Source organism: Aspergillus ibericus, assembly GCF_003184845.1.
Source record: "Aspergillus ibericus CBS 121593 unplaced genomic scaffold BO80scaffold_60, whole genome shotgun sequence".
Taxonomy (NCBI): domain Eukaryota; kingdom Fungi; phylum Ascomycota; class Eurotiomycetes; order Eurotiales; family Aspergillaceae; genus Aspergillus; species Aspergillus ibericus.
In genome coordinates this window covers 64,436-91,190 of record NW_020292158.1, presented here as the reverse complement: position 1 = coordinate 91,190, position 26,755 = coordinate 64,436, and the positions used below count along the sequence as shown (strand labels likewise).

At 52.4% G+C, this 26,755-nt stretch overlaps 9 protein-coding genes across 9 annotated transcripts; 4 read left to right on the top strand and 5 right to left on the bottom strand.

The window, feature by feature from the left end:
- Window positions 1–127: 127 nt before the first annotated feature.
- BO80DRAFT_468732 (uncharacterized protein) lies at window positions 128–2,825 on the top strand. The gene is made up of 4 exons (XM_025722952.1): window positions 128–219; window positions 292–555; window positions 613–801; window positions 852–2,825. Exons 2-4 carry the CDS (start codon window positions 379–381, stop codon window positions 2,595–2,597), a joined length of 2,112 nt encoding a protein of 703 aa, XP_025570579.1. The 5' UTR covers window positions 128–219; window positions 292–378; the 3' UTR covers window positions 2,598–2,825.
- BO80DRAFT_392197 (Lectin C-type domain protein) lies at window positions 2,787–4,887 on the bottom strand. The gene is made up of 2 exons (XM_025717211.1): window positions 4,711–4,887; window positions 2,787–4,657 (listed from the first exon to the last, which is right to left on the bottom strand). The coding sequence occupies exons 1-2, from the start codon at window positions 4,768–4,770 to the stop codon at window positions 2,912–2,914; spliced, it is 1,806 nt and encodes a 601-aa protein (XP_025570578.1). The 5' UTR covers window positions 4,771–4,887; the 3' UTR covers window positions 2,787–2,911.
- A 199-nt stretch (window positions 4,888–5,086) lies between these two features.
- Window positions 5,087–6,709, top strand: BO80DRAFT_429235 (Sec62 family protein translocation protein). Its single transcript, XM_025720421.1, has 3 exons — window positions 5,087–5,649; window positions 5,702–6,258; window positions 6,307–6,709. The coding sequence occupies exons 1-3, from the start codon at window positions 5,154–5,156 to the stop codon at window positions 6,481–6,483; spliced, it is 1,230 nt and encodes a 409-aa protein (XP_025570577.1). The 5' UTR covers window positions 5,087–5,153; the 3' UTR covers window positions 6,484–6,709.
- A 1,002-nt stretch (window positions 6,710–7,711) lies between these two features.
- On the bottom strand, window positions 7,712–10,648 carry BO80DRAFT_238516 (peptidase family M20/M25/M40 protein). Its single transcript, XM_025714526.1, has one exon. It carries the CDS (start codon window positions 10,490–10,492, stop codon window positions 8,084–8,086), a length of 2,409 nt encoding a protein of 802 aa, XP_025570576.1. The 5' UTR covers window positions 10,493–10,648; the 3' UTR covers window positions 7,712–8,083.
- A 1,220-nt stretch (window positions 10,649–11,868) lies between these two features.
- Window positions 11,869–12,838, bottom strand: BO80DRAFT_429233 (4a-hydroxytetrahydrobiopterin dehydratase). Its single transcript, XM_025720420.1, has 3 exons — window positions 12,429–12,838; window positions 12,290–12,352; window positions 11,869–12,196 (listed from the first exon to the last, which is right to left on the bottom strand). The coding sequence occupies exons 1-3, from the start codon at window positions 12,807–12,809 to the stop codon at window positions 12,041–12,043; spliced, it is 600 nt and encodes a 199-aa protein (XP_025570575.1). The 5' UTR covers window positions 12,810–12,838; the 3' UTR covers window positions 11,869–12,040.
- A 1,556-nt stretch (window positions 12,839–14,394) lies between these two features.
- BO80DRAFT_238466 (putative MFS multidrug transporter) lies at window positions 14,395–16,628 on the bottom strand. The gene is made up of 3 exons (XM_025714525.1): window positions 14,899–16,628; window positions 14,799–14,843; window positions 14,395–14,733 (listed from the first exon to the last, which is right to left on the bottom strand). Exons 1-3 carry the CDS (start codon window positions 16,364–16,366, stop codon window positions 14,435–14,437), a joined length of 1,812 nt encoding a protein of 603 aa, XP_025570574.1. The 5' UTR covers window positions 16,367–16,628; the 3' UTR covers window positions 14,395–14,434.
- A 507-nt stretch (window positions 16,629–17,135) lies between these two features.
- On the top strand, window positions 17,136–18,185 carry BO80DRAFT_238397 (uncharacterized protein). Its single transcript, XM_025714524.1, has one exon. The coding sequence runs from the start codon at window positions 17,246–17,248 to the stop codon at window positions 17,876–17,878; it is 633 nt and encodes a 210-aa protein (XP_025570573.1). The 5' UTR covers window positions 17,136–17,245; the 3' UTR covers window positions 17,879–18,185.
- A 981-nt stretch (window positions 18,186–19,166) lies between these two features.
- BO80DRAFT_238389 (uncharacterized protein) lies at window positions 19,167–20,956 on the top strand. Its single transcript, XM_025714523.1, has 3 exons — window positions 19,167–19,962; window positions 20,059–20,464; window positions 20,594–20,956. Exons 1-3 carry the CDS (start codon window positions 19,465–19,467, stop codon window positions 20,731–20,733), a joined length of 1,044 nt encoding a protein of 347 aa, XP_025570572.1. The 5' UTR covers window positions 19,167–19,464; the 3' UTR covers window positions 20,734–20,956.
- Window positions 20,957–21,178: 222 nt separating this feature from the next.
- BO80DRAFT_366825 (SDR family oxidoreductase) lies at window positions 21,179–22,545 on the bottom strand (the record flags this gene model as incomplete). The annotated part of the gene is made up of 3 exons (XM_025716259.1): window positions 21,179–21,837; window positions 21,928–22,443; window positions 22,515–22,545. 3 exons carry the CDS (start codon window positions 22,543–22,545, stop codon window positions 21,179–21,181), a joined length of 1,206 nt encoding a protein of 401 aa, XP_025570571.1.
- Window positions 22,546–26,755: the final 4,210 nt, after the last annotated feature.

Genomic DNA, 26,755 nt, shown 5'->3' with positions numbered 1-26,755 from the left:
GGCGATGACATAAGAGGGCCCACGTGACTGGCTTATCGGGTGGTTGCCGCGCCGACAATCGCGTGTTGACGATCCTCCGATCAGCCCGTGGTTGGAGAAACCCAAGCTGAGGCTTGCTCCGGCAGATGCACGATGTGGTGCATGTGCTGCTGCTGCTCCTCTTGCTATCGCTGCTGCCCTGTCTCCATCTCTTCCTGACCCTCCTCCGCCCGTCCCACGGTTCGTACCTCTCCTCCCCGTGGTTTCTGTCACCTTCAAACTACTTGTCTAACCCGACATTCTTTCTTTAAGCTTAACTCGTCTGTGCACATTCCTTTCCCCCGCTCATCGCGTGGGTCAAGCCTTCGATATTAGATTGGGGCTTCTTCCATAGCGACCATGGGCAACAACAATTCCCCTCCATTCCTTTATGACTACCCGTCTTCGACTCGGTTTTACAGTCAACCCGAAATCCCTTTCAACCCGAAGGCTGTGACCCAGGCGAGCTGGACTCGGCCGGCGCCAAAGCCTGAGGTGAAAGGGCCGTTGGTTGACCTTAATAGTCATTCTGACTCAGTACGTAGTGTGCAGCTGCCTGCCCCAGATTCTGCGCACTAATGTTTGTATGTGCAGGGAAACATCACAGATAGCAAGCCGCGATGGACTCCAATGAGTCCCAAAACAAAGGGTCGAGTGGTCTATGGACGAAAGGTGCAGCTCGGGCTGCGCGTACTCGCTCTTATCGGAGCTCTCGGTTCGTTGTTCTGCTCTATCGTGATTAAAAATGCCGCAGCAACCGTGATCTGGATCGTCAGAGTTGGCGTAAGTGATATGACCTCAAGTTATCTCGATCAAATTCTAACCCCCTCAAGCCAGCCGTCGCAATCCTACACACTCTTTATGGCATATATAACCTGAGCCGCTCCTCAATCACTAGGCCTCCAGGCTCACAGGCCAGTTATATGCTATTTGCAGCAACGTTCGATCTCGGCTTGGTCCCATTCTACGTCTTCGCAGCCTATTTGGGCTACAGGCAATACTCCGACAATGCATACGACTGGACTACAATGCTGGGCACCAATATTGACGTGACAACAAAGATTGCAGAGGCTACATTTCTTCTGGGTATAATCAATGGAGCATTGCATGCGATTTCCTTGGGAATATCCCTGTTTTTGGGTATCATATTCCGGAAAATCACTAAACTGCCCCCCGACATGAATCCGCTAGAAGACAACTTGACTGCCCGTCCCCTCAAACGGACCAAGTCTGAGATTCTTGAGAAGCACGCCAGCCAGTCCACTTTGGGCTCAGACAACATTTCCAGCGAAGACCCACTGATCGGCGTTCCTCGCAACGTGCCATTCATCGATACCCGCAGCAATTCGTCCTTTAACAACGATTACAGCCGATTCCCCTCTGGTGTCACCGACAGAACGCAGCCGCAACACGCGCCCTCCTTCCACCGCCCATCGCGCATCCAGACCATCCCACATCTTCCCTTCCATCAACCAAACGATATTGCGGATGATATCACAATCGCATCGCCTATAGAAAACCCAGATATCTTTACTAGACCCACTACCTCAATCCCTTATGGCTCACCAGTGCGTGAACCGTCCCCCGATCTTCCCAACAGATCACAATGCGTGAGCCCAGCTTCAGATAACTGGATTGTGTATCCATCACGGACTGCTACACCTGTCGATGAGCCCCAGAACGAGCACCCAGCTCCTCGCGACCCTTCCTCCGTGTACAGTCGGGCCGAAACCCCAGCTTCTTCAAAGGGTGGTGTTATGGATTGGCTTAGTCCCCAGCGGTACGGATTGAATATTGGCGAAGCCATCACTGAGAATGCGCACGGAGAATACGAGTCGATCGCGGCGAACGAATACTATGGAAGCGATGATGTGCATGACATGCTGTACCAAGGACTCTACGATAACGCTGGGCAGGATCTTGGCGATCAACGGATCGATATCTTCCAGGATCACGAGGACCTCGACGAAGATACGCGGAACTCGCTTCGGGTTAATCCCTTGGCGCTGAATCCACCTTCACCTCAGCCCAGAGTGGACCAAAGTCGAAACCGTACCCCGAGCAACGGCCGCATGGTGCTCACTGACATTCCAAACCTTTCGCCCAAACCTCCTGCCGAAGAACCACTCCTTGACAGCATACGGAAGAAAGCAAGTTTCTATGGAGTCTCGAACACACCGGCACTTGATACTCCTCGGAAGGCTAGCCGCGATGAGTCGAAATTCTCGCCCAAGAAGAACAAGATGACGATCAGAAAGGGCCAGAAGTTCAACGCCTACGGCGCACTGAAGCAGCATGATGATGGTGACCTTAACGTCTTGAACGTCCCATATGCAGATTCCGTTGCCATCGACGGCGATCGTAAGGGACGCGTCGTTAGTAACTCAGGAGCCGATGCCAGCCATGCTAATTCGTCATCGTCATATGGAAACTACATTTCCGGACTCGGAGTAGGGAGAAGACGTGACGTTAGCGGCAAAGTGGCCGAGGAGGGCCGAGTTGAGGTCAGCAAGCCGCAGAACGAGAATGCCGCCACACCTATCCGCGCGGCTGGGTGGGCACGCTTTGCGGGTCTATAGCATCAACGTGCGGAAACCACCAAAAGAACAACAATACAAGAAAAAGACGAATGTACGCTTCCTCGATTGGATTGATGAATTTCATGGATATGGCTTGGACATGAGGATTTCTGACAATGATTGATGTGATTTATGTGATTTACTGGTGATACTCCCCCTTGTTTCCACTGTAGACAGTACAGATAGTTAGTTTAGCATCCACAACGGAGATTGCATTGCTCCTCTCATACACCGCTTACGTCTTTTAAAGTAAAATAGAATCTATATACAACAATATTCACATTTAATACATACAAAGAAAGATAAAAATTATATTACGACGGCACACCCTCATATTCCCACCCCTTGATCACCCGCTTATTCCTTCTCGAGTTCCGGCGATTCGCATTACACTTGACAAACAACGTCAAAGCAGCAATAATGCAGATCACAATCCCTGCAATCGCCGCAACCAGCACCGTCCGTCTTTCCAACTGCTGCGGATCCGACGCATACGGACACCCATGGTCCGGACCACCGGTTACCCAGCATGATTCCACGTCGATGGAGTTGAGGTCCACCCAGACGTTCGTCTGGCTCTCGAGCGTGGAGGACGGATCAAGAACGTCGGTCCGTGTCAATAGGTACTGATGGAGGTAGGTGTTTTCCAACCCGGTCCGGGGAATCGCCATGGTGGTGTTCGCGGGACAGCCGTGATTATAGGATTCTCGGAAGGTATTGGGGGAGGTGGATAATTGCCAGGTAAAGGGCAGGTTTCCGACGCGACAGGCTGCGTACCGTGATTCTGTGCAGTTGACGGCGCGCCATTGGCCGGTTTTGGTGAGGTCCATGACGGCACAGCGGTCGACTGATGCGTAACCGTTGTCGTCGGAGGAGGCGGCGTCGGCGGGTTCGCCGATGCCCCAGGCCCAGGAGGTGGAGAGGGAGATCTCGTCGTAGGGTTGGATGTCGGTGTCGGCGGTTTGGTTGAATAGGGTTTTGTTTAGTGCTGGGGTGAGACCGCATGCGGTTAGATTGGAGATGACGGTGGTCATTGCGGCGATTGTTGAGTTTTGGCTGAGCCCGGATGGGATGGGGATGTAGTCGGATAGTGCCCAGGAGTTGTTGACTTGGGATACGGTGGTCGCGTCGGGGTTGTAGAAGCAGCCGGTGTCGAGGCTTCCGTCGGCGTCGAGGGATACGGATATTGTGGATGTTAGATAGCCAGACGGGAAGATCACGTCGCCCATGTAGGATTGGTTGTAATCTTTCATTTGGGAATCGATGGTCCCATAGTCGATGAGTAGGCGCTTCTCCTTCGCCAGTTGGAGGTATTTCCCGCATGGCCAGCCATCAGGAGTACTTTGCTCCTTTTTTGCGTCTTCCTGAATGGTAAAGTACTCGGTGATAGGCTTGTAGTCGTCTTCAACCTCGAACCAGGATTTGTTCAGGTTGGCGCGCTCGTAAGCGAGCTCTGACGGCATATATATGTAGGAAGACAGCCGCTCATCGAAGAGAGCGCTGATGAACTCGGAACCAGTGGGGAGCTGCGATCCAGTCACCGATACTGCTGGCTCGGTAGGGCTCGTCGCGCTGGCAGCCGCATGCAAGTTAAGAGAAATGTATCGTGTATAAACGGTCAGCTCCGAGGTGTACGTCTGGAAGAAATCATGAAACACGTTGATTAGGTCGGAGAGGTTGAGATTCATCGAGCAGCGATACGGGCCCAGCTCGTATAGCACGGACCCCGAGGAGCTGGCTACCGCGGTGACAGTGGCCTGGGCGGTTTTGGTCGATGCGGTTGCCGTCGTCGAAGTAGATGTGGCTGACGAGGCCGACGAGACGGTCACAACGGGAATATCTTGAGAGAATGACACCGGACAAAACAGCCAATCCCGTTGGTCAGGGGACCAGTAAACATCGACGAGAAAGCGACGGTATCCGATTACCAATAAGTCGGAGATGCATCTTCCCGCGGAGTTCCGATCGAAGACATTGTCTCCAAAACATGCTGCGCGGAGTGACACGGCGGACGTAGTGACAAAGTTAATGGGAATTTGGCCGGCTACATCTCGTTCACTCTAGAGAGGGTCAGTGGTGGGGTTCCTGCAGTGATGGTGGAGCATCGACTCACGAGGAAGACAGCTGCCTCCGTTGCATTCAAGGATACATCCGAGGTGAAAGTCAATGACATGGAGCTGCGGGCGGCAGGCAGCACATCAGCGCGCGAATTACATCCGACCAGGAACCGGGGATGGTGATTGAGAAACCAGTCTCAGAGGCCTGAAGGGACAGTTATGGCAGCCTAGGGAATATGCATAGATGATCATTCATGGTGGCTGAAGCGGCGCAAAAAGGAGTGCGGAGAAGAAGGCGGTGACGGAGCACGGGACGGACCCTGGCGGCGGAACACCATCTGGCCTTTTTGTCTCCCGCCAACTTGACTTCCTGCCATCTCATCCATCGCCCCCCATTTTTGCACCCCCCTTCTTTTTGCGAGTTACTGCGCTGTGCGCTCTTGCACTTCTTTCCCCCCCCCCCGATTTACCCGCGTCTTCACACCCCCTCTCCTTCACCATGGCGGCGCCCGGCCAGCCGTCCCCCCAGCAGATTGCGGCCATGCAACAGCAATTCGCCGCTGAAGCTGCCAGGCGCGGCATGACCCCCGAGGAATTCGCCAAACAGCAGCGTGAACAACTGACTGCTGAGGCTGTCAAACACGGCTTGACCACCGAGCAATACGTCGCCCAACTGAGAATGCGAGCCCTTCAAGCCCACCAGAGACAGGTCGAGGCCCAACGGCAAGCTCAAGCGCAAGCACAGGCCCAGGCCCAGGCCCAGCTACAAGGACAACCACAGCCTCAAGGACAACCACCTCAGTCGCCAGCCCAACCGGGACAGAACTTGCCAGCAGCTCCGCAACCCCAGCCTCAGCAAATGACTCGTCAGGTCCCGGTGAACCCGAACAACCCTCCCGACCCGAAGGCGCTTGCTGTTGCTGGGTTTCTGCGGTCGCAGAACCTGAAGACGCGGACTTGTATCATGGACGGTCAGCGAAAGGAAATGTTCAAAGGTATGTTTACTGGTACTGGCGACTGGCTAGGACTATGACTGATTGATCCAAGTGAAACGTGCCATCCGCGCCCTCGAATCCCCCGCCTACGCCAAAGCGGCTGCCAAAAAGAACTCCCTTCTTCCCCCCGTCACCGACCGCGCATCTGCAGAGAACGTCTTCAAGCTTCTTCCCCTGTCGCTCCTTGCTCTACGCGTGACGAAGGTTGATCCCCATGCGGGCCACAACCACGGCAAGTCCAAGACTCGCGTCAAGGGACTGTGGACGGTACGCATTGAGCAGCATCAGGAAACCGACCCCATGATGCACTACGTCTGGCTGTGGGAGGGACCGCAGTGGAAGCAGAAGGTCATGGCCGCGGCTGTGGTGGCCGGAATCTTTGCGGTGGTTCTCTTCCCCTTGTGGCCGATGTTCATGCGACAGGGTGTGTGGTATCTGAGTGTGGGCATGATGGGATTGCTGGGTCTGTTCTTTGCTATGTCGATTTTCCGTCTGATCTTATTCTGTGTCACTGTCATTGCGGTTCCCCCTGGTCTCTGGCTCTTCCCGAACCTGTTCGAAGACGTTGGATTTGTGGATAGTTTCAAGCCCCTGTGGGGCTGGCAAGAGGTAAGCTGCCGTGACATTTTCCAAGGACAACAACTAACGCAGCCCCAGAACAAGAAAAAGTCGAAGAAGGCCAAGAAGGCAGCAGGCGAAGAATCTCAACCTGCAACCTCCACAGCAAACGACTCCACCCCATCCGCCACCACAACAGCAACAGCGGCATCGGATGCCTCGGGCGCCGTGAAACGCGATCTAGCACCCCGAGTGGAGGAAGTTACCGAAGAGTAATTGACCTTGTTCCATACAGTTGACTACGGAGTTCACTATTACCTATACGTGGGCGAGATATCCAAATGGCATGATCCGGTAAATTCTTTCTGATCCTTTCTAAATGTACGGTACTCTTGCACGCCTCTTGTTCCTACTTCTCTCTTTTTCTTTTTTATTATTGCCCGGGCAGGGATATTCGGTTTTTGGGTTTCAGCTAGCTACGAATGCATTCTTCTTCCATGGTGTCTACTATATACCCATCGTACAGAGTGCACTCGTCACTACAGCACCTGATCCCACTCTAAACAGCGTGGTGCTTCAAACAAGAGCACCCATCATACCTCCATTGTAAACAGCTATCCATAATGTCGTGCTGTGCGCAACTCGATCAAGTTACGCAGCGCATACCTATCTACCACCTACTCACTACAGAGTACTTATCCAATGACCTAGAACTATTGCATCGCCACAAAGTAGCCCGTTACTCTTGGTTACAAGACATTCAGATCTAAATACCAATCACCGACTACTACTCATAAAGCAACCCCATCATTCCACATTGGATTCCGACAGTAGACTACATGATCAACATCGCCTCCTTCATTCATTTTGTTTTACTATACCATCAGAATGACATGCAGGAGAAATTCAACATATGTATATATTGAATTTATTTCTCTCTCTCTCTCTCTCTCTCTCTCTCTCTCTCTCTCTCTCTCTCTCTCAGAGCTACCCTCCTAATTTCCCATCAACGGTTCTATCACTGTCGAAGCGTTAAGTATACCCTTCCCTTCCTTCCTTCCTTCCTTCCTTCCTTCCTTCCATTCAATCCAACATCCACGTACTTACCAACCTGCTGCCCCGACACTCAACCAAGCATCTACCATCGACCTTTCATAAAAAAACGATCACATCCCTCCTCATTCATATCCTTTCCCTTCCAACAATGAGAAACAAAGATGGGGATGGATATTACATAATAAAACCTCGGAGCCAAGACGGGTGATTCTCGGCGGGCCGGGCCGGCGGGTCGTTTGGTCGTTCGGTCGGTCGGTGATCATTGATCGTTTGTTTAGTGGTGGGTGCATGGGGATGATCATAACTAGTATTATTGGGATTGGGGATGTGGTGGTGAGGAGACTGAAGGGGAACTTGGGTGGGGGAACTCTCTTTTGAAGAGAGGATGGTGCCGTGGTGATATAGTTGCTGTGAAATATACAACGAATTAGATAGGTTTTCGCAACGGTATTAGTTCTATGTGGTCTTAGCAATATTTAAGTAGTAGAGTAAATACAAATCAGAAGGAAACAAGAAACGAAATAGCAACATCTATCGTTTTCGAACCACCCGGGAAGGAAATAGCCAGCTAGGTAAGACAATCCCACAGGGGCATAAATACAGATCAGTAATGGTATCAGATGTAAAATGAAAAGGTGGAAACGCTGGATCGCTATGGAATGATACTGTGATCGACCTCGTCGACTGTCAAAGTCGACGGAAAGGAGTCGTGCCGTGGCGACGTGGAAGCATAATGGTCAAAAAGGGTAGGATGAACTCGTTTGAAACATGAGATTCATCATGCGAACAGATGGGTGTATAAGGAGTGATTAGGAGTCGATTATATCGGAGGCAGCTTGGACTGCCGGGAGACGCTTCGTCCTTGAATGCTGCGACCGCCTGGCGCCGGCGCGAAGCTCTTCCGTTGTTCCCGAATAGTTTGTAGCGGAGGAGGTGAGACGCATTGCCGTAGCTCTGGGGGTAACTCGCCCCAGTTAGGTGCTTGTGGGTCGATAGGAGAAGGAATTTTAGGCAATGGACAATTGGGAGGAGGCGCCGCGGGCGGTCCGATGAGGCCCGGCATGCTCTTTCGACGGCCCATGGCCACTGGCGGCAAACGGACGTTTGGATCGGGTTGATACATAACAGAACCCCGGGTCCGTTGCTGATCGCGACGCGCATTGCCCATGTCTGGGCCCAGATGTGAGCCATGAGTCGGCCCTCCGCTGACAGCAGTTGTTGGCCGTGGGACTTGGGCGGTACTAGGCATTATGCCTCCCGGCATGCGAGAGAGTCGATGGCTTCTGGGATCCGCCACACGCTGCGGATCTGCGAGTGAGTCCTGAGAGCTGGAAACGCGTAGTGGCGGTCTCTTGGCTTGCCCTGCATGAAGCGGCCATTGCTGCTGCGGCTGCTCTTGTTGCTGTTGCTCTTGCTGCTCGTTGAGATCCTCCTGCGGGAACCCGTTCATAATCTTGCCCGGAGACTGGGGCGGAGAAGGAAACGCCGAAAGAGCAGCAGTAGTGCTTTTCCCGTCTATGTCCTCTAGGGCTGGGGGAATCTGTGACACCTGCGGGACCTGAAGTGGACCGAACCTGGCGGTGAACCTTTTGCTGAAAGAGGGCACGCTAAAGTTCGGGGCCAGCGGCGAGGTGCTGCGAAGCACAGGATCTGGCTGTGTCGACTGTGCCCGTGGGATTTCAGCAGCTAATTCAGCGTTCGTCTTTGTTGTCGTCGGTGATGACACATGCAGTGATCGCCGCTTCGTTGAGCTCGAGAAGGTTGGGCTTGCTGGCCCATCCAGTGAAGCTGCTGCTACGCTACCATTTGGTGCCGGCTTGGGGAAACTGGCACCGGCGATAGATGAGTAGAATCGCCCGGTTGCGCTTACGGGCGAGATCTCTGTATGTGTGGTGGATACTGATCCGGAGCGAGATTCAGACGCCGGTGGTATGACCACTGACCGGCGGTTGACGGAAATGTAGGAGCTCCGACGAGAATGGTCACTGACACCTGTGTCCCTTTCTTCTCCAGATGTAGACTGCTGAGATAGAAGCATCGTAGAAAACCGGTTGGGATCTTTGGTCACCAATTGGCGAACACTAGGTTTGGTCTGGAGCTGCGGCTCTGAGCCGTCGTCAGCTGTCTTCTCCGAGACATACTTCTTGCCGCCCCGAGCTTCTATCTGGGCCCGAACGGCCAAGAGCCAAGAGCTCATATCCTCCGGATGATCAAAAACGAGAAGAAAGCACCGGTCTAAGCGTCTGGAATGGGATCTACTGAATCCAAAACGGAACCGGTGAGGCTTGGTCGAATCCGCACCATCTTCGTCAGTCTGGGATACTTGCAGCACCCAGTGTTTCCCAGGAATGGCATCGCTAGCAAAAGCCACAGTTCGAGGACCAAGCTGCAACATTTTCTCTGGTAGTCGGTCGTATTTTCCCGAGCCGGCATATTGCAAGATATAACCGGCGGTGGCTAGCACGTAAACCTTTTGGGTCCACTCCGCTTTGCTCATGGTCTCGGATAGGGTGCGCATGTGTCTCTTCCTCTCCTTGTCTTCCTTTTTCTTCCGGGCGCCCCCATCCTCCGTAGATTCTCCATTGAGGGTCTCTTCGTCACGAGAGCCAGCCTTGGCCTTCGAGGTGGCATGCATGCGCATTATGGAGTCTACCGACATAGCTGGAACGGGAAGACAGTCATGTTTGATTGCTTGCGGATATGCCTGGAAAAGCGGTGGAGGTTTCCATCCTATCTCGCCTGCGGCAGGCTTCTCGTCGCTAGTTTTCGTGCGAGATCTTGAGGGGAGCCTGGACTTTTGCGATCCTGTCGTGGTCGGGGATGTGGGGAGTGTAGCCGTGGATACGGTAGTCTTAGGTGTAGCAGTGGCAGTCGGGGATTGAGCCGCTGGTGCTGATTCGGATGCAGCTTGTGTGCCTTGCTGCTGTACCTCCTCGATACCCGATAGCTTAGTGTCGGCGGCTTGCTTACGGGAAGACTTTTCGCGCCCGAAGATGTTCCGCAGGCTGGACTTGGATGTCTGGCGCTTCACTGGCGCTGGCTGCAATGGGACTCGTTCGCCTGCCTCCGCATCGTCCTGGTAGTCCGAGGGCCGTGGACGCTGTGGTCTCGCGGATGGAACCTGCACCGGGCGTGCGGTTGGACGGCTGAAGTTGGTTTGCAAGGGGGCCAATCGTTGGCCTCTGCGCTCGCTGACCGATTGTTGAGGGGAGTGAAGATCCAACGTCATTCTTCGTCAGACTTTCAATGTATGTCCGGAATGCCAACGTCGGAAGCCCTGCGGTCTAATAATGATTGGAATGGGTATATCAGTAGGAAATAGCATACGTCAGCTGATCACAGCAGGTTTGGGTATATTTAACGAATGGCGCGACTAGAGATAGGCGTCATGGATGAGAGCCTCATTGATCGATAAAGAATGATTGTAGCGCTCGGAAACAACCAGTCCGGGGTCATCGCAAGCTGATGGAATCAAGTGTAGATCATCTCCGACCGTATAGGGGACAGCAAAAAATGTATAAAAAGGGGAGATTTCGGAGCAATGTGGTATAATGAACCCGGTCTGGTTTGTGGATGGTGGATACGAATGGATTCGAGGTCTTGGGGCGTGCGCGATAGGGAGCGACGAATTGACTGCGTTGGATCAACAAACAGCCAGATTAGAGTAGATCTTGAGGCGAGGCAACTCTCATTCTCGAACGACCGAGTCTAAGGGCCCGTATGGAGTAGAGGAATTGCCACAAGAGAGAGAGTGTGTGTAAACGAGAGAAGAGAAGGAGGTGATGAAAGTGTGACAAAGAAAAAACGGGCAAACGCGAAACAAGACGAAACAGGCTCCAGGCAAGCCCGCGCAGCCCAAGGTTTCTGGGATTAAATTAGATTATTGATTGCCCGTCCATAGAACCTGCCCGGTCGGGCCTAGCCAGCGACTAGACGGCTAGTGGTGATGACAAGCAGATCTGAAACGGTCTGCGCACGCAAGCGAACCCCCTGAGTGGAGGAGGGGGGGTTGACTGAGCTGGGGATGGGGCTGGAGACAGGATGAGATCTGGACCGAGCAGGAGGGATTTGAAGTGAGACCATGAGCTGTTGAAGCGAGCAATGCGGCGCTGCATGATCACGGAGCGGGACATCCACCGATGGACACGAAACTATTATGAAATGCAAAGTCAGTATTCTGATGCCCCTGAATTGAACCAAACCTTGCAGTCCCCACTTTCCGGGCAACGGTTGTCGGTTGAAGGGCGAACTAGAGGACTCGAGAGGAGGGGAAGTTGGCTTAGTGGGTTAGTCCAATTGGATTTGGTCCGGGTGAATACATCAATTATTGGCGATGCGTCCTGCTGCCGAGTGACAGGTGATGTCCGTGTGTGCTGCGATGATGTAGATGCTCGCTATCAGGCGGGCACCTGGTTGGATGGACGGGCTTGTGGCACATTCCTTGGTTCTCTCAGGAAAGGATCACCAGCAAGTCAAGTCAACGACGAGCTTAGCTGGGCTTAACCCCATCCAGAATAGTGCACGACCACGAGGAGGAGGTCGAATGCTGACTAAGATCCGCCCGCCTCCCCTGCCTTTTTGGGGGGGGAAAGCTGGTTGGGTATATTACGCGGTTAATACTTGACATTAATACTAGTACTCACTGTTAAGATGAACCTCTCAGCTCCTTACGCCACTCAATCACTAATTCTATCCACACAATCCCATTCCATCCAACAAAGGAATTCGTCCCACTGCACCCCAGCTCCTCATCATCTAACTTAGGATCTCGATCCCCTTAGTCTCGCCCCGGCGCGCACTTTTTCCCCTGTCCTTGTTCCACTGCCCCCATCAGCTCCGCTGCCTCGTCGCAATGCTGCGCCATTTCCAGGTCCTTCTCACTTAGCCCCCGGGGATGGTGGGTAGTCCAGTGGATATCGACCGATCCAATTCTCTAGCATGCCAGATCAGCCTCAGTCGCAATCTCCTGGTGTTTGTCTTTTATGATCCTCCCCCTTTTTTCCTCGTGGTGATGGGTCGCACTTACCACAGTCATGGTCGGATGGTGCTTCTTGGTTGAGCTCTGCGACGCGACCACATTGACAAAGCTCTGTATTTATTGGGTTCCAGGGGTCAGATTATCTCGCGACCTCTCAATCAATGTGACCGCGTTGAGAATGTCTTACCACCGCTTTGAAGTATGACCGAAAATAGTACGTCTTCTTCACGCCTTGTCCGTCCTCGTCCAATGCCCATCCCTGCTCCTGCAGCGCCTGCAATCCCTGGCGTGCCTGCTCGGCATCAGTGCCCTCGGAAAATTGTGGGTCCGCCATGGTCGAAGCGTGACGCGAAGCGATCCGAAGTGAAGGGGTGATCAAAGAACTGGAAGGGTTGGTGGTAGTGGTGGCAGCGTAGGTGCGGAGTAGCGGTACTGGTCGGAGATGGGTGGCAGGGACAACAACGGGTGAGGAAGGGACTCGCAGATGGTACCGGCGGTGGAAGTAGTAACGTTGGAGGCGAGAGACCACCGTTCGGGGCTGCTGAACCACCCTAGATACGTGTTCCATGCTGGACGGTGTAGAGAACGTCAATCGCCTGCTGGCAGCCGGTCGGAGTCTCGTAGCACTAAGCGTCGACCATGGCTACCGAGTCCCGGCACGTGACCTCGTGTGGCTGCGGACGGGTCGATCTCCCGCCGGCATAATGGCGCCTGCATCCGCCCTAGCAAGCAACCCCAGTGCCCAGGTCAGTCTGGTGCCTGTTAATACCCGTGACTTGGTCATTGCATGGCGAGTCCTTTGTTCTTTAGTATAGCTGTCCGTGAGCTAAGCACCGGATGTGCAAAATATGGACATGGGTCACTTGTACTGTCTGCTTTTACCTCCACTCGACCAAGAACCAGCAGCTTTTCGAAGCAAGACATTTAAATTATTTGAAAGTATGGATTCTGGGAAACATCAGTTTATACATCTGTAGCCTACAGTGGAAGCACCCTATCCAATAAAAGTGGCATCTCTGTATGTTCAATCGTACTCCTCCATACTCCGTACTGGATCTTCCAACGACCCCAATCATTCTAGAAATCCCCCCGAATATTTTGACACACCAAAAGACCAAAACCTGATTTGACGGCTGTTGATCTCCCGGGGTACCTGCATCAGCAAACTCAAAGCACACAGGGTCTAGGGAAGATCAGCCAGGATCTTCATCCTGGGGTTTGGGGGTACACGGCCAACGCCACCTGGAAGTAGGCTGAATGATAGTAGAGCAGCAGATAGATAGAGACGGGCTTTCCGGCTCAGCGCAGCCCAGCCCCAGACATCGATATTCCAAGGCCGGCTCTGCATCCATTCATCCCTTTCGGCCCCGCCGAATCCGCCTCGGCCGAATCCAGAAGGCTGGATGAAGCAAGGCGGTCCCCACATTCCATCCATCAGTCGGCTTGGGCCGGCTTTGCATCTCTGCAGCACTGCAACCCTTCGGTGGCCTTCCCCGCCATCCGGATCTGCTCGGTCTGCTTATCTCGACCCTCCATGGTTCTGCTCCCGCCGGGTTACATTGCCATGATGCGTCCATTCCTATCCCTACCGTCATTCTACGGCACCCGGAGAAGAGCATCATACTTTCAATGATCAATTTGTTTTTGATTCATGGCCCAAGAACCCTATCTATGATCCTCCAGCCCAATGGCTGCAAACGGTGGTCCGCCCACCCAGTCGAGGATAACCAAACAACCAAAGGAAAACCTAACTAATCTAGCCAACTAAAAAGCCCTATCTAACCCAGCTATCCAAGACAATCAAAGAGAAACCTAGCCAAGCTAGGTGAACCAGCCAACAAACAGGGAAACCTAACTAACCTAGTACTAGTACACGCTCGAAAGTAAAGCAAATGCATCTCTCACCGTTATCCAACGCCATCGCCCCGGTCAGTGCAGGGGATGAGAGGAGAAAAGAAAAAAAAAGAGAACCAACTACCTATGTAACCCAGTTACCCAGCTACCTAAATTCCAGAGCACGTATCCAATTTGAATGCTCAACCGGTGATAAGAGGAACACAAAGAACATCATGGCCAGCCGATGCATTGGCCATGTTTGGTATCAACGCTCATGAATCGTCTCAATAATAATATCGTAAGAATGTAGACGGGCGACTTAAGGTCGCAGACTATATAAAAGGTCCGTATCAACATTTAACGGGACAGGCTGTTCCGGCGAGAATTGACTCGTGAGTTGACGTTTGAAGCTGGGCGAGATGCCACATAACTTCCAGGGCGGCTCCCAAGGGTGTAACGAACACGCAGGTTCTGTTGCGAACGTGCGAAGGAATTCGCCCTCGAGCCAGATGGGATCTTAGAGAGGCGTCGACCGGATGTCTGAAGCTCAACTCTCGCGTCGGACAGCTGTTGGGCGAAGGGCGATCGCTTGCGAAGCGTCGGCCCATACCAATAGATAACATAAACCGCCACGACGAGGAGGAAGGAGATGCAAACTAAGAGAAGATGTTAGTCTCTAGTCCCTCACCGTTCATAGGGCACCCTCGGGCGCAGAACTTACATAGAATCGTGGAGGCGTATTCAAGATGATATTTTCCACCGATGTCTGCAGTATGTTTGTCAGAACCATCCAAACCATGTACTTCGAACAAGGTACTTACTTTCGAAAAAAGGGGTGGCAGGGATTGTCAGCACACCAGCTAGGAAGTCACGCGACCATCCATTACCACCAGTTGCGGAGGCGGAATATGGCCCGTAAGCGCAGATCATGTAGTCGATGGTAGCCATATAGATGCTGTAGTTGGCAATACCAACGATAGCAGAGAAAACCATGCTTCCAATCCAGTGAACAGGAGGTCCCAGGCTGGTCCATGCAAAGCCAATCAAGCCAATCGGCAAGCAGGGCGCAGTGTATAGTAGCCACCAAAGCCGGGACTCGTATTGAGCACGCTCATCATCGGGCTTCATACGACGCTCCGCAATATTTCTTCTGATAACCGGAATGAATGATGCCCAAGCGATGAAGTAACCCACAAGAATGGGCAGAAACGATAATCCTAGTGTCACAGTGTCAAAACCCCACTGGTCGTACACAAGACTGAAGGATTGGATGAACATGAAGATCAGGGCGTCGCTGAAACCGCTCAGAAGGGACAGAGTCAAGACAATTGGCTCGGTCAAGAACATCTTGAACGGACGAACCCATGTGCTGAGGACTTCGCGCATCGAAAACCGATCCCTGAACGGCACCAGCTCGTTGGGTCCGTATATGTTCGGGTTCTCGCCGGTTTCTCTCCGTTTCTTGGCGATGCGATCCATCAAGATCGTCGTTCTGGTCTCAGGAACAAGTAGGAAGTGTGCCACCTGCACAAAGCCTCCAAAGATAAGCTGAATCCAAATGTTCCAGCGCCATGGCAGATAAGCCTCGACGAACCCTCCGACAACTGGTCCAATCACTGAGCCGCCGACGGATGAGAAAACCACACAAGCGACAGCGTATTGCTGGTCATCAGCTTCCCAAAGATCTGCGATCATACCCAGAGTAACCGAGCCACCAGCGGAGCTCAGACCTCCAAGAGCACGTCCTACCATAATGGACGCGAAGTTTGGAGCAAGAGCCACGGGGAGTTGCCAGATGTTAACAAGAAACAAACTGAGTTGCAAGATGGGCTTCCGACCAAGTTCCTCACTCCACGGAGCCCACAGCTCACAGCCAAAGGCGTAAAGCACCAAAAATATCATGGCGCCACATCGGGCAGCTTGCATGCTGACGCCGAACTCTTCAGAGATACCGCCAAGGGCATTCGAGTACAAACTAGTGTTGAAGTTCATCGAGGTCTGGACGAGGAAGATGACTGAGATGATCATCCACTTTCGCCAAGCAGGGAAAGCATAGCCAAGTTGATCGTAACAGTCGTCCTCGGTGAGCTCAATTTTTTCGGAAGCATTCTCCAACTGATGGAGAGTCGTCCCACCGTTAGGACTGGATGGCGCCACCGGAGGCTTTAGATGCTGATCCAAAGCTTTTTCAGTGGCTGGATCAATGATTGCATCGGTGTGCGTCGAGGAGGAGGCCTCCGATTCATGAGGCTTTTCAAGATTACTCATGTCAATGCCTGGAGCAGCCATGACGCGCCCTGTGGATGCCAGATCAGTCTGTGTTGTATTTGGCTGGGTTGAAATGAAATGGGAGAAGAACAGGCAATGGGAAAGCCACCGGAGTGACGATCACCAGGGATGTATGGGTGGCACCTACGGTCAATCCAGACAAGACAGAGAAAAGAAGAAGGATGACAGGATCAGTAACTAAGAGTGGTTAAAACGTGAGACGAACAGATCAAAGCTGATAGCAGAAGAGTTGAGCTTTGAGTATGCGTCAGACAGACAAGTGAAAACGGGTGATGGTGAGCAGAGAAGCAGAAGCAGAGGCAGAAGTAGAAGTAGAAGTAGAAGTAGCAGATGGTAGAAGCAGCTTAGACCCGAAGAGGAAGAAGGCAGGAGAAATGGTCCGGTTGGCCCAGTACTAGCACCCGACTACTTTTTCAGGCAGGTACCCCAGAACAGGCAAGGACGATGGGGGTCCCGGTATAGTACTTATATTCAGGTAACCAGTGGTATCGGGGAACAAAGTGGGCGATGTTACCACAACATCCATGGATCACACAGGCAGCACTGCAGGCGTGACTCTGCTTTATATCAATCCACCGGTCACTCATCTTCTGCCAATAAACCCAACAATTCTACAATTAAAGTTCAGACGGTCCAGGTGTCTCCGATGGGGGGTTGTGTGCCTCGGGGCATGGGGAATTAGTTCATGCATGGACCTATTTTTTTTTATTTATTTTTTTTTATTTTTTATTACACTTTTTTTCCCCCTTCCTCCCCCCCCCCCCTTTCTGTTTCGCCTCCCACCAATTTTTGTGCTCCCTGTGGCTTACTGGGCTTGCACTTAGGGTACACTCGCATGGATTTTGAAAATGGCCGGCATGAATAAATTAAGGGCCTTGAATGCGTTATCTCTCAAGTGGTGTTGGGGGATTGGCTGGCTCTGACACCGCAGGCGGCCGCACACGGTTAGGGCCGACTGATGATGCAGTTGGGTTGCCAAATCAAGAGCGACGTTGGAGGGACATACTACCAAGCCTACCACCTAAACCAGACTACGACGAGCCCACTTGCCACGCTGACCAAACCCAGCCAGTCGTTTTCGATGTAGACCTGGGACGGTGCTGCCGGACGGATCCATCGGGGCTAACATCATTCCTTTATCACTCATCGCCTGACCTCTGGGGGCAAACCGGACGAATCCCCAGAGCCAGGAGTGGCCGGGGAGGTCCTCACGGCTTCCCCACTTCGGCGGTGGTCGATATTCATTACAACTACCGGAGCCGTTCTGGGCCGACGGGACCATCTCAGGAATGCCCGCTTCGGGACTGTCTGCCACGGCACGGGCTGCGCGAGGGTTGCTGCGGTGTGAGATTGCGGACACCTCGCGGCGACTACTCTTTTGACTTTCAAATCCAGACTTCACAGACAGATGCTCTGTATAGGTCGAAACGGTCCAGGCTGTCAATAATGCGGGCGCGAAAGTGTCCCACGCAAGGGGCCGGGATTCCAGGTGGCCATGGGCGCTTTGCATGACTGCGTGGTTTCCCGAGCAGATGGATCCTGACAAGATACCCTAGAGGCAGGAGACAATTCCTTCTTAGTTCTTAGTAGTGTTTCCGACCATGTTTTTGGAGCCAAGTGGAATAAAACATCATGGCGTTGGTTTGTGTTCCGCTTTTTAGGCTGTTTCTGTCCTGGACCCATTTTTTCCCTTCCAGTTTCCCACGGGGTTTGACTAGCTGGCCTCGGGGTAGCCGGGGGTGACGTCAAGGCGGCCGTGACCAAGACGATCGGCACCCACAGTGCTTTTCTCACGTATTGCAAATGTGTCATCGGTTTCTTTGTATCCTGGTGTTTGTTTTGTGCGCTCTTCGTCATCGCGGGTTAAGTGGACGTCTCATGTGGTCATCGTCCCGTAGGCATGTTAGGGAGAATGCCCAATCTGCCCCTGTTCCAGAATGCTGTATCGAAACCTGTCAGGGATCGAGCACCATGACAGGCGAAACGAAAACCAGTATCATGTAACAACAGAGACTTTTGACAAACCCCCGGCCCTCGCACGTACACCATGCCCGCCCATTTACTCACTAGGTGGGCAACCCCAGGATGATCGGGATTACAGGAGGGATGGATCATTGGTCTGGCGATTCAGTGGAGTTGACGAGGCCTATGGAGAGTAGTACTATGTACTCCGTCCATGAGGCCACACTCACACACAGTAGTCTTATGGTATATCAATATAACAGCATCATCAATGATAGGCTGAATGATTCCCCACGTCAATTCGATTTGATCAGGAATGTTGAAGGATTCCGGCCATCTGTATCCAGTAGGAGCGGTGGTTGGGGAACCAGTGTACTTGTCACGGTAGTAACAGCCTAGCAGCCTAGCACCGAGGTCATGATGGCGGTGGCTTTTGTTTGGTCGGATGGTGCCGACGGCGCCTTCAAGGTTGGTTAAGACTTGACGCCAAGGTGAGGTGGCGGATGATCCCCTGGTTGAACAGACAAGGCCGGAGTCCATTGTGCCGGGTTCTTAGGGAGCCCCCCTGGCCCAGCGAACATTCCACTAGGGGTCAACAGAATGTTCGATCGCATTATTGTGCTGCCACATTGCCCGGATTTTCATCTACACCTACTGAGAAAATTCCCCGAGGCATCAGATCGATCTGTTCACGTGCATGGGGTGGTATTCGGGAGTTGACCGAAAACCCGGTCGGCCTGATCGCCGTTTCCAGGGAAAGAAGTCTCCAGGCTCCCCGGGCCAGACCGACCTGGTTCCGGTACAAGCGTGGCCGGGGCGCTAGGCCGAATCCAGCCATCCCGTGATTGTCAGCAAAGCGTCAGACACTTGTGTTGACCGCCTGCCGGGTACGGACACCCCGCCTTTGTTGCAGGAATGTGGCAGCCGCTCTGCAATCCACCGCAACCATTGACCATTGTTGATCTGGCCCATGGCAGAGAGTGTTTGCAGACAAGACACACTGACAGCTTCGGTGGTCTGGACTCTCTTCGACACGTCTTGCAAGAAGAGTCGTCTGGCATTGTTGACATTGCACAACACCCTTGTCTTATTCAGAGACCCTTTATTGACCGTTCACCCGGTGCAGTGTGCACACGATGTCGCCCGATATCAACTCGCTGTCCCCGACCCGGTCCACTTCGTCTTCCCCGCGTCAACATCGGCCGCCCCCGACATTGTCCGACCCCTTATCGTCGCCGCATTCTCAGCCAGGCCTCCTTTCTTCAGCTCTGGCCAACATGGATCACGCTCCCTTAAACAACCATCACAACGCCATTGCCACCGAGCTGCCCCATCGACCCTCCCAGAATCATCGCTCAAGCATGCCAGGGTCGGAACGTCGCCGGTCCGCTGCCGGTTCCAGCTCAATCCTGAACAATGGCAATAACAGCGCTAGCGACTCGGCCCCCGGGGAACCGCCCCTGACCCCCCACGAGCATCGGTCCTCCCTAGGCCATAATGGGCTGCACACCTCCAGTCCATACAACAACACCGGGGCCAACCCGACCGTTGCCACTGGGGACCCGCATCATCAGCGTGCGCCGTCGCTGGGGGAGCTCCATCAGGAACTAGAACAAGAACAAGAAGCACAAGTGGTATGATCCGACCGTCCCGTGTCACTATTCGGCTCATTCTTATTATCGCACCACTGCAAGTAAAAGTTACTGACCCTAATTCTTGGCGATGGCTAGAACCGACTTTTACACATGATCCGCAGCCAGCAAGCTCAGCTGCAACATCTCCAACAGCAACAGCAACACTCGCAGGCGGTTGTGGACGACTCCGGGCCTCCTTCGGAACGGCTTACCCCCTTCCCCCCAATCCCCCCGCTCCCCACAACCAGTAGTCGGGCGTCAACTCAGCTGCCTTCATCCCTGTCTAGCCGACGACCTTCCCGTCCGTCTAGTCAAGCCGCTTCGCCCAACCTCCGACCGCTGATTGATCCGTCTAGCGGGCCAGAGGGACCGGATTGGACTGCGGGTATTGGTGAGAGCACTTTCCGGCGGGGGAGTAGGGATGAGAGCGCATTCTACCAGGCGGAGGCTGCCATGCTGACGCGCGAAAACCATATGCTCCGACAACGAATCCGCGAGTTAGGTGCGCGATTTTCTTTTTCTACTTTTTATTTTCTTTTATCATTTTTTTCTGCGGCTCTGTGCTGAGAGCTTGTGAAAACTTTCTTTCATTCTTTCGGTTACGTTAAAGTTTGATGCTGACGGCGTATAGAGCGCCAGGTTCGTGAGTTGGCCTCTGGCGCCCGATCAAGTGAGATCCCTGCGGCACCTACCGTACAAGGAATCGAAACTGTAGATCAACAGGCGTCCACGGAAGTGGGATCAGCAAATGAGTCGTCAGACAAGACCTGATTGACTCGAGGCCACATGGAAGCCTCCTTGACTGCGGACGGTTCTCCAGATCTGCAGTGATCGACATGTTCTTGTGATTGAAACCAAGGTCGATGTTTGGACGAGGGCTGATGCAAAAGCCCTCGATCACCAAAGTGTAGCGGCTGTGCGGGTTATACGAAGCATACTTAAGGGATTCCACGGTACACATCCGCCGCCAGCCGCGTGCTCTGGTCAGGTCAGGCCATGCATGGGGGGTGGACTGTGGGTTCATGAAAGAATGCGCGTACGTTAAGCTGTCCAATAAGGGCGACAGTCAACCCTAAGCTACCTTAATACTGCTTTGTCCCACGGAACACCTGATTGGCACCACCACGCGGCTTCATGTCATGTTCTCGATGATGGAACAATATTAGCTTTCCCCAACATTCCAACCTTAACCTTACATTCTATACCACCATCCTCTTCATTTCCTCCCCGTCCTAGGCAAAACCTTCTCCTCCTCCAATTCATCCAAACACTCCTCCAACGCATCCCACGTATCCGCCCAATCCCGAAACCCCAACTTCCACGCCTTATTCATACTAATGGCCAAATCATAATTCCTCCCCAAGACAAAGTTCAAGAAAAACCACGTCGCCTTCTCAAACGCGTCTTTCTCCAACCCCTCCCGCTCCGCTACCCTCTCCCACGCCCCCCTCACATCCTCCCTCTTCATCCACTTCTCCAAATCAATCCTCATCCGCACCTCCCCTTTCTCAACCTGCCCCTTCAACCCACTCGTCGCCGCATAATCCTCCAGCGGCGGCCGCTCAATCAACGGAACGACCTTTTCATCCTCCGCCTCGAATTGATCCGCCGGAATCGTAACCCCGAATCGCTCCGCCAGTCGCGGCCACATCGTCTGCCAGGACTGCGCGTCGCCGTTCACGACGTTGAATGCTTGGTTCGAGCATGCGGGCGTGATCGCGGCCCACGCGCAGAATCGGGCATGTAGACGCGAGTACGTGAAACAGTCGATTTTGGGATAGAAGATCCGAGAGCCGGGGAAGATGAACGGGGCGTTGAGTTCTTTGGTGATGCTGGCGTAGAGACCGATGGCGGTGACTAGGTTCATGAAGTTTCCTGCGTAGAACATGTATCATTAGTATGTTTACTCCCATAGACCCACCAACATCTCATAGAACACAGACCGAACAACAGGGAAGGACATACCCTTAGCAACCCCAACAACATCATTCGGATACGTCACCACCCAATCCCACCCCCTCCCCTCCCCCCTCTCCCTCAATATTCTCTGCTGCCTATAATAAAAATTCGGCGGTCTCCCCTCCCCTTCCACCCAGGGATCCCTCTCCTCCATCGGATTCTTCACCGGCCCTAAATGCACCCCGTAATGTTTCGCCCCCGTGACCAACACCACCCGTTTTAGGGTTTTCTCTGCGCCCGAGAGACTCATCGCGGTGAGGAAATTCTCCAGCATGTCGCCGTTGATGCGCTCGAGGTCCTTTTCGTCGCCTTCTTGGAGGTAGGCGGTGAAGAAGAGGTAGTCGGCGCAGACATTCTGGGAGGTGAGTTGGGTGGAGAGGGTGGTGGGGGTGGAGAGGAGGTCGATGCTTGCGTGGTGGACGTGTGAGAGGGAGCTGGGTTTGGGGCTGCGGGAGAGGGCGTGGATTTTGGTGTAGGTTGGGTCGCGGGAGAGGTGGTTGATTATTTCGCGGCCGAGGATGCCTGTTGGGAGGAGGAGGGGGTTAGATGGTTGGTTGTTGGTGGGGGATGGGGATGGGATGGGGGAGGTATACCGGTTGCGCCGGTGACGATGGCTGTTGGCATTTTGGGGGTTGGTGGGTGGGTTGATGTCGATTGAAGTCAATTGATGATCGGCAGGTTGTAGTTCGTTGGATTAGGATTTCATCCAGGGGAGGTAGGTTTGATATAGGCTTTGGTATGACATGAAATCAACGTGATGTAATGAATGAGCTTGATCATGTCGGCCAGTTTCCCTGTTGGGGGTGATATATCTTGTTTCAGTGAGGTGGGATAATATCTTAGGTATAGCTCAGACAATGTGTAATATGGTGGGTTACTGCTCCGTCTTCGATTCGAGCTTTGATTTTGTTTTGGTGGTTCTATAAATTCGGCGGGATGATGTCGACTAAGCCCTATGAGAGGTGTTTTACTGCTTCTTTGGCAACCTCTCGGGAAGACTTATCGAGTACTAACTAGACTATAATTCCCGCTGAGCCGTGGCTATGATACTTGCCTCCTCCTGGAATGACACCGATAAGTGTACCTTGCCAGGAAAAGTCCAATCACCTCCGCTCGCTAGTGTCTCCCATTGTACTCGGCGTATCCCATGGCCTCCACGAAGGTCCCCACGATAGGAACAGGTTGCCTTATTTCACGCTAAATTATGATTATTTGCTAGATCGCCTTCCAACTCCGAAGTGCAGCACGCTTCGATTCCAGGTTTCTGATATCGGAGCCAGCGCATATAGACGTCTTGGTAATCCTCCTAAAATACCAAACTGCTCGGGTGTCGAAAGTGGTCTGGTCCCCACATGATAAGAACCGCAGATACTGGCTGCAAAACTGATTTTTTGTTTCTTGGATGGCATACCATCGGCTGAGCCGTATTCAAACGACTATATTCAGTTACAGATCGATACTCTTTGGGGTTGAGCCTGGAAAGTACCTTGAAATGAAGTGCAAACGACCTTGATATTTTGGCGTTTGGTGAAGGAAGGGGAGAAACGATTTTGTAGAGCAGATCATGCAGTCTCCGGGCTGATGATCACCGGGTTTTGGGACAATCTATATATGTCGATGTGTCGATGGCTAAGATTCCGAGCGCGTTGCGAAAGCATAAGCCATAGCTGATGCTCTGACCCATGAGTATAACCGCAACATTGCTAAACCGTAAACTGTCCACTTGTGTGAATTCTGAACCATTGCGGCTATGATCGGAAAGATCAGAAAGCCGGACTGTCATATGTCCTTTGGGTGCCTGAAGGTCCTGTAAGGATGGTGTACTGTAAGAGGAGGAAACATCATAAATACCCTTGGCCCCCTTCCCTAACCACCAAGGTCGGCGGAGCCATTCGCTAGAATTTCATTGCTAACGGAGACCACCCACTGCTGCATTCATTTTACCTTCTACATATGCAGGCTCGGACATGCCTACTGACCAACAGACTCTGTCACTGTATCCTTATCTGGAACTTTTTTTGATGCTATCATCACCGCTAAGGTTCTCTCAACCTGATCATTTGTTGCAGCGGGTTGTCTGCTATAGAAGTCTTACGACTCAGTGTGGCTGAAGCCTCGATACGGGTCTCTCAATTCTTCCTCTGTGACCAGCGCTATCAGAGTACTCCCTTACCATAGAGCTATAAAGATTGAGGTGACTTGGTGCCTTTCGGTCAGGATTCTGGTTCCGACTGAGGAAAGGAGTGTCGCTTCTGATTAGGCGGCTGAAAACACGCAGGATAGAGACTTCTGAGAAGCCAGGCAAGTCATCTACTGATACCGTGATCTTCAAGATAGGTCTAACTCCAGTATTTCAGGAAGCAGAAACCCCATTAAGTGTTGTATCCCCGATTGGTTTCTCACAGGATATGTTGAGATGGCTGCGGACTCTCAAAAGAACCACTCTGGTGAAAGTAAGTGTGCAAATTATATGAATGCAAGAAAGCTGACTAGATGGCTAGTGGGGGCAAGAATTTATTCCTTCAACAGAGGCAACTACAGCGATGTACGAGATCTAAGAAACCGGATATGCGGAACTATGTGATACCATTGCCACAACACTGCTCAGTGATCGTGCACTTCCAGACGGAAGCTTGACTATACACAGCCATCCTGAAGGTCACAGCAGAGAGCTTTAATGATATCACAACTTCCCTTAAGCGCCTGGCTAAGGGTTTTGGTGCAGGCCTTACCTGCAATTTCCAAGAGCAAGAGAGATAAACCGGTTCCGAAGCAAGAAGTGATTCAGAGGCCCCAAGGCGTCCAAAGGCTTCTCTGGCCAAGTACAAGGATCAAGAGTCCATGGTAGGATTCTACTTCAGTGCCCGCTGTAGCAAGGATAGTGGGTTCAATCCCTCAACGAGCCCGCATTGCCAACCATGCCATTATTGATGCTACGAAGATGAAACATGAATACGCAGCTTCGGGTGAGACATGCGCCTCAGAATATCTCCTCCGGGACACTTGTGGCATCGCCGTACAGGACCAAGACAGTGAAAGGTTTCGGTCCGCAGCCTAACTTGTCGCAATACAACCAACCAATGATCAAAATGACCGGTTACTAGAACAGAGACAAACACAAGTCATTCAATACACGATGAAGTGATCGCGCACGAACCTCCATTTGAACTCAGTATTGGAGTCCCAATTCCATCCAAAGCGCAACAGCGCATATCGAGGAAGTTTTGAGCAGCAGATCTGGCGTCTCAAAGGGAACACGCACTCTATTTTCCCTGTGAACTTTGGCCGGTTCTTGCCCTTCGAAAACACTCTTCCCGATCTATTTGGACTTCTATGGGACAGGGAGCTCCCGAACACTCATATAGTTTGAGCATCCCTCCAATCGTGGGCATTGTGGGAAGAAAAGCTATGCGCCAGCCTTGTGGTATCAAGCAGACTGGAAAGACTCAGATGGCCCCAGCGATCGCGAGTGATTTCAAGGCAGTGAAAGACATCAGCCCAGCAAATATCAAGAGCAAATGGGTTGGCGAGATACAGTATGATTAAAGTTGAGTTCACCCCTCCCAAGAAATTGTCTCCGTGTATTCAATTCATCGATGAAATTAATGCTATATTCCTCCGACGCTCTCCAGAGGATAAGCTCTGGCAATCACAGACATTGAGCCAGTAGTTCCAAGAAATGGAGAACTTAGCCATCTGCGAGATGCCCTATTGTGCTTGGTCCAACGAACAAGCCACTTGATTTGATTGAAGCATCCAAACTCGAGTTCCACCTTCCCGGCAGCATTGAATGGCGCAGGATCCTTGCGCTGCCCTTGTTAGAGTCGAACTTGGATCCATCGTTCGACACTTGTGTGATTCACTTCACAAGTGATCGGACCTTCATTCGCTCGGTGGACAGGCTGCTTTGAAGTTGGTATGGAGAACATTCACAGCAAGAGTGATGATTTTAACCGAAAGGCGACAAGTTCTATTGTCATCCTGTTGAAAACCACCACTTTGATGGGGCTCTACGTAGTCTTCAAGCATCTGTGATATTTCCATCGCAGCAGGATACCATGGTGTTCAGTCTGCTCTTCAAGTCACGGGGCTGTGGCCACTAACATTGGAGCATATAGCATGAAGAAATGCAGAGACATCAACTAAGATGTTGTTGCTTGTCCAGGTGCGTTTTAGTGTCTAGACATGTTACATTGAGCGGATCCATCCTAGTAACTACGACATAGAAATAGACTGAGTTCAGACACATGTATACTGGTTCTGGCTCTCGCTAGCAACGCCAGGCACTAGAGGGTGTAGTAAGTAGTTCTCTGTTTCAGCTATGAAACACAGTATCACTTATGAATAAGCGAGCATAACAATTGCAACCACGTGGACGTTGTGTACCTTGTTTGAGCCGGCCTCCATGCGCAAGAGTGCCTTCGCATAGTGCGTTGAATGACCTGGTCAATAAGCTTGAGTCGGTAGAGGTGACTCGGGAGGCTGCTCCGGAAAATTTCAAGCAGATGGCAACTGCCATGAATGTCCAGGTGACAAGGCTCCCTGCAGGGAGATGGTGAGACCGGAAGGACTGCTTCGACTGGCGACCAGTTGAGGGAGGGCGGAAGCCCGTCTTGCAGGACCTGGTGTTACTCCGGCTACCGTCAGGTGTCTTCCGAGACAGGACCCAATCTATTTCAGGCATCAGTATCACTTGATCGTGTGTTACATGCTCCGTCTCGGGGAGTTCGATTGAGTCGAGACCCCTGGGGTTGTCTTCCGAGGTGCAATGGGTCGTCATTGGCATTGTTATTGGAAGAGGTCTCAGTGAAGGAACGTCCCGCGTGGAATAGTA

Excerpts from the sequence above, each read along its gene's own strand:
- BO80DRAFT_468732 (XM_025722952.1), top strand. The coding sequence starts at position 379 with ATGGGCAACAACAATTCCCCTCCATTCCTTTATGACTACCCGTCTTCG. Across the intron at positions 556-612 it reads TTAATAGTCATTCTGACTCA|GGAAACATCACAGATAGCAA; the intron begins GTACGTAGTGTG and ends TTGTATGTGCAG. Across the intron at positions 802-851 it reads TCTGGATCGTCAGAGTTGGC|CCAGCCGTCGCAATCCTACA; the intron begins GTAAGTGATATG and ends AACCCCCTCAAG.
- BO80DRAFT_392197 (XM_025717211.1), bottom strand. The coding sequence starts at position 4,770 with ATGTCATTGACTTTCACCTCGGATGTATCCTTGAATGCAACGGAGGCA. Across the intron at positions 4,658-4,710 it reads CGGAGGCAGCTGTCTTCCTC|AGTGAACGAGATGTAGCCGG; the intron begins GTGAGTCGATGC and ends GACCCTCTCTAG.
- BO80DRAFT_429235 (XM_025720421.1), top strand. The coding sequence starts at position 5,154 with ATGGCGGCGCCCGGCCAGCCGTCCCCCCAGCAGATTGCGGCCATGCAA. Across the intron at positions 5,650-5,701 it reads GCGAAAGGAAATGTTCAAAG|TGAAACGTGCCATCCGCGCC; the intron begins GTATGTTTACTG and ends GATTGATCCAAG. Across the intron at positions 6,259-6,306 it reads CCCTGTGGGGCTGGCAAGAG|AACAAGAAAAAGTCGAAGAA; the intron begins GTAAGCTGCCGT and ends ACGCAGCCCCAG.
- BO80DRAFT_238516 (XM_025714526.1), bottom strand. The coding sequence starts at position 10,492 with ATGACGTTGGATCTTCACTCCCCTCAACAATCGGTCAGCGAGCGCAGA.
- BO80DRAFT_429233 (XM_025720420.1), bottom strand. The coding sequence starts at position 12,809 with ATGGAACACGTATCTAGGGTGGTTCAGCAGCCCCGAACGGTGGTCTCT. Across the intron at positions 12,353-12,428 it reads GGTCATACTTCAAAGCGGTG|AGCTTTGTCAATGTGGTCGC; the intron begins GTAAGACATTCT and ends CAATAAATACAG. Across the intron at positions 12,197-12,289 it reads ACCATCCGACCATGACTGTG|AGAATTGGATCGGTCGATAT; the intron begins GTAAGTGCGACC and ends CTGGCATGCTAG.
- BO80DRAFT_238466 (XM_025714525.1), bottom strand. The coding sequence starts at position 16,366 with ATGGCTGCTCCAGGCATTGACATGAGTAATCTTGAAAAGCCTCATGAA. Across the intron at positions 14,844-14,898 it reads TGCCACCCCTTTTTTCGAAA|ACATCGGTGGAAAATATCAT; the intron begins GTAAGTACCTTG and ends AACATACTGCAG. Across the intron at positions 14,734-14,798 it reads ATACGCCTCCACGATTCTAT|TTTGCATCTCCTTCCTCCTC; the intron begins GTAAGTTCTGCG and ends ATCTTCTCTTAG.
- BO80DRAFT_238397 (XM_025714524.1), top strand. The coding sequence starts at position 17,246 with ATGCGTTATCTCTCAAGTGGTGTTGGGGGATTGGCTGGCTCTGACACC.
- BO80DRAFT_238389 (XM_025714523.1), top strand. The coding sequence starts at position 19,465 with ATGTCGCCCGATATCAACTCGCTGTCCCCGACCCGGTCCACTTCGTCT. Across the intron at positions 19,963-20,058 it reads AAGAACAAGAAGCACAAGTG|AACCGACTTTTACACATGAT; the intron begins GTATGATCCGAC and ends GGCGATGGCTAG. Across the intron at positions 20,465-20,593 it reads ACAACGAATCCGCGAGTTAG|AGCGCCAGGTTCGTGAGTTG; the intron begins GTGCGCGATTTT and ends GACGGCGTATAG.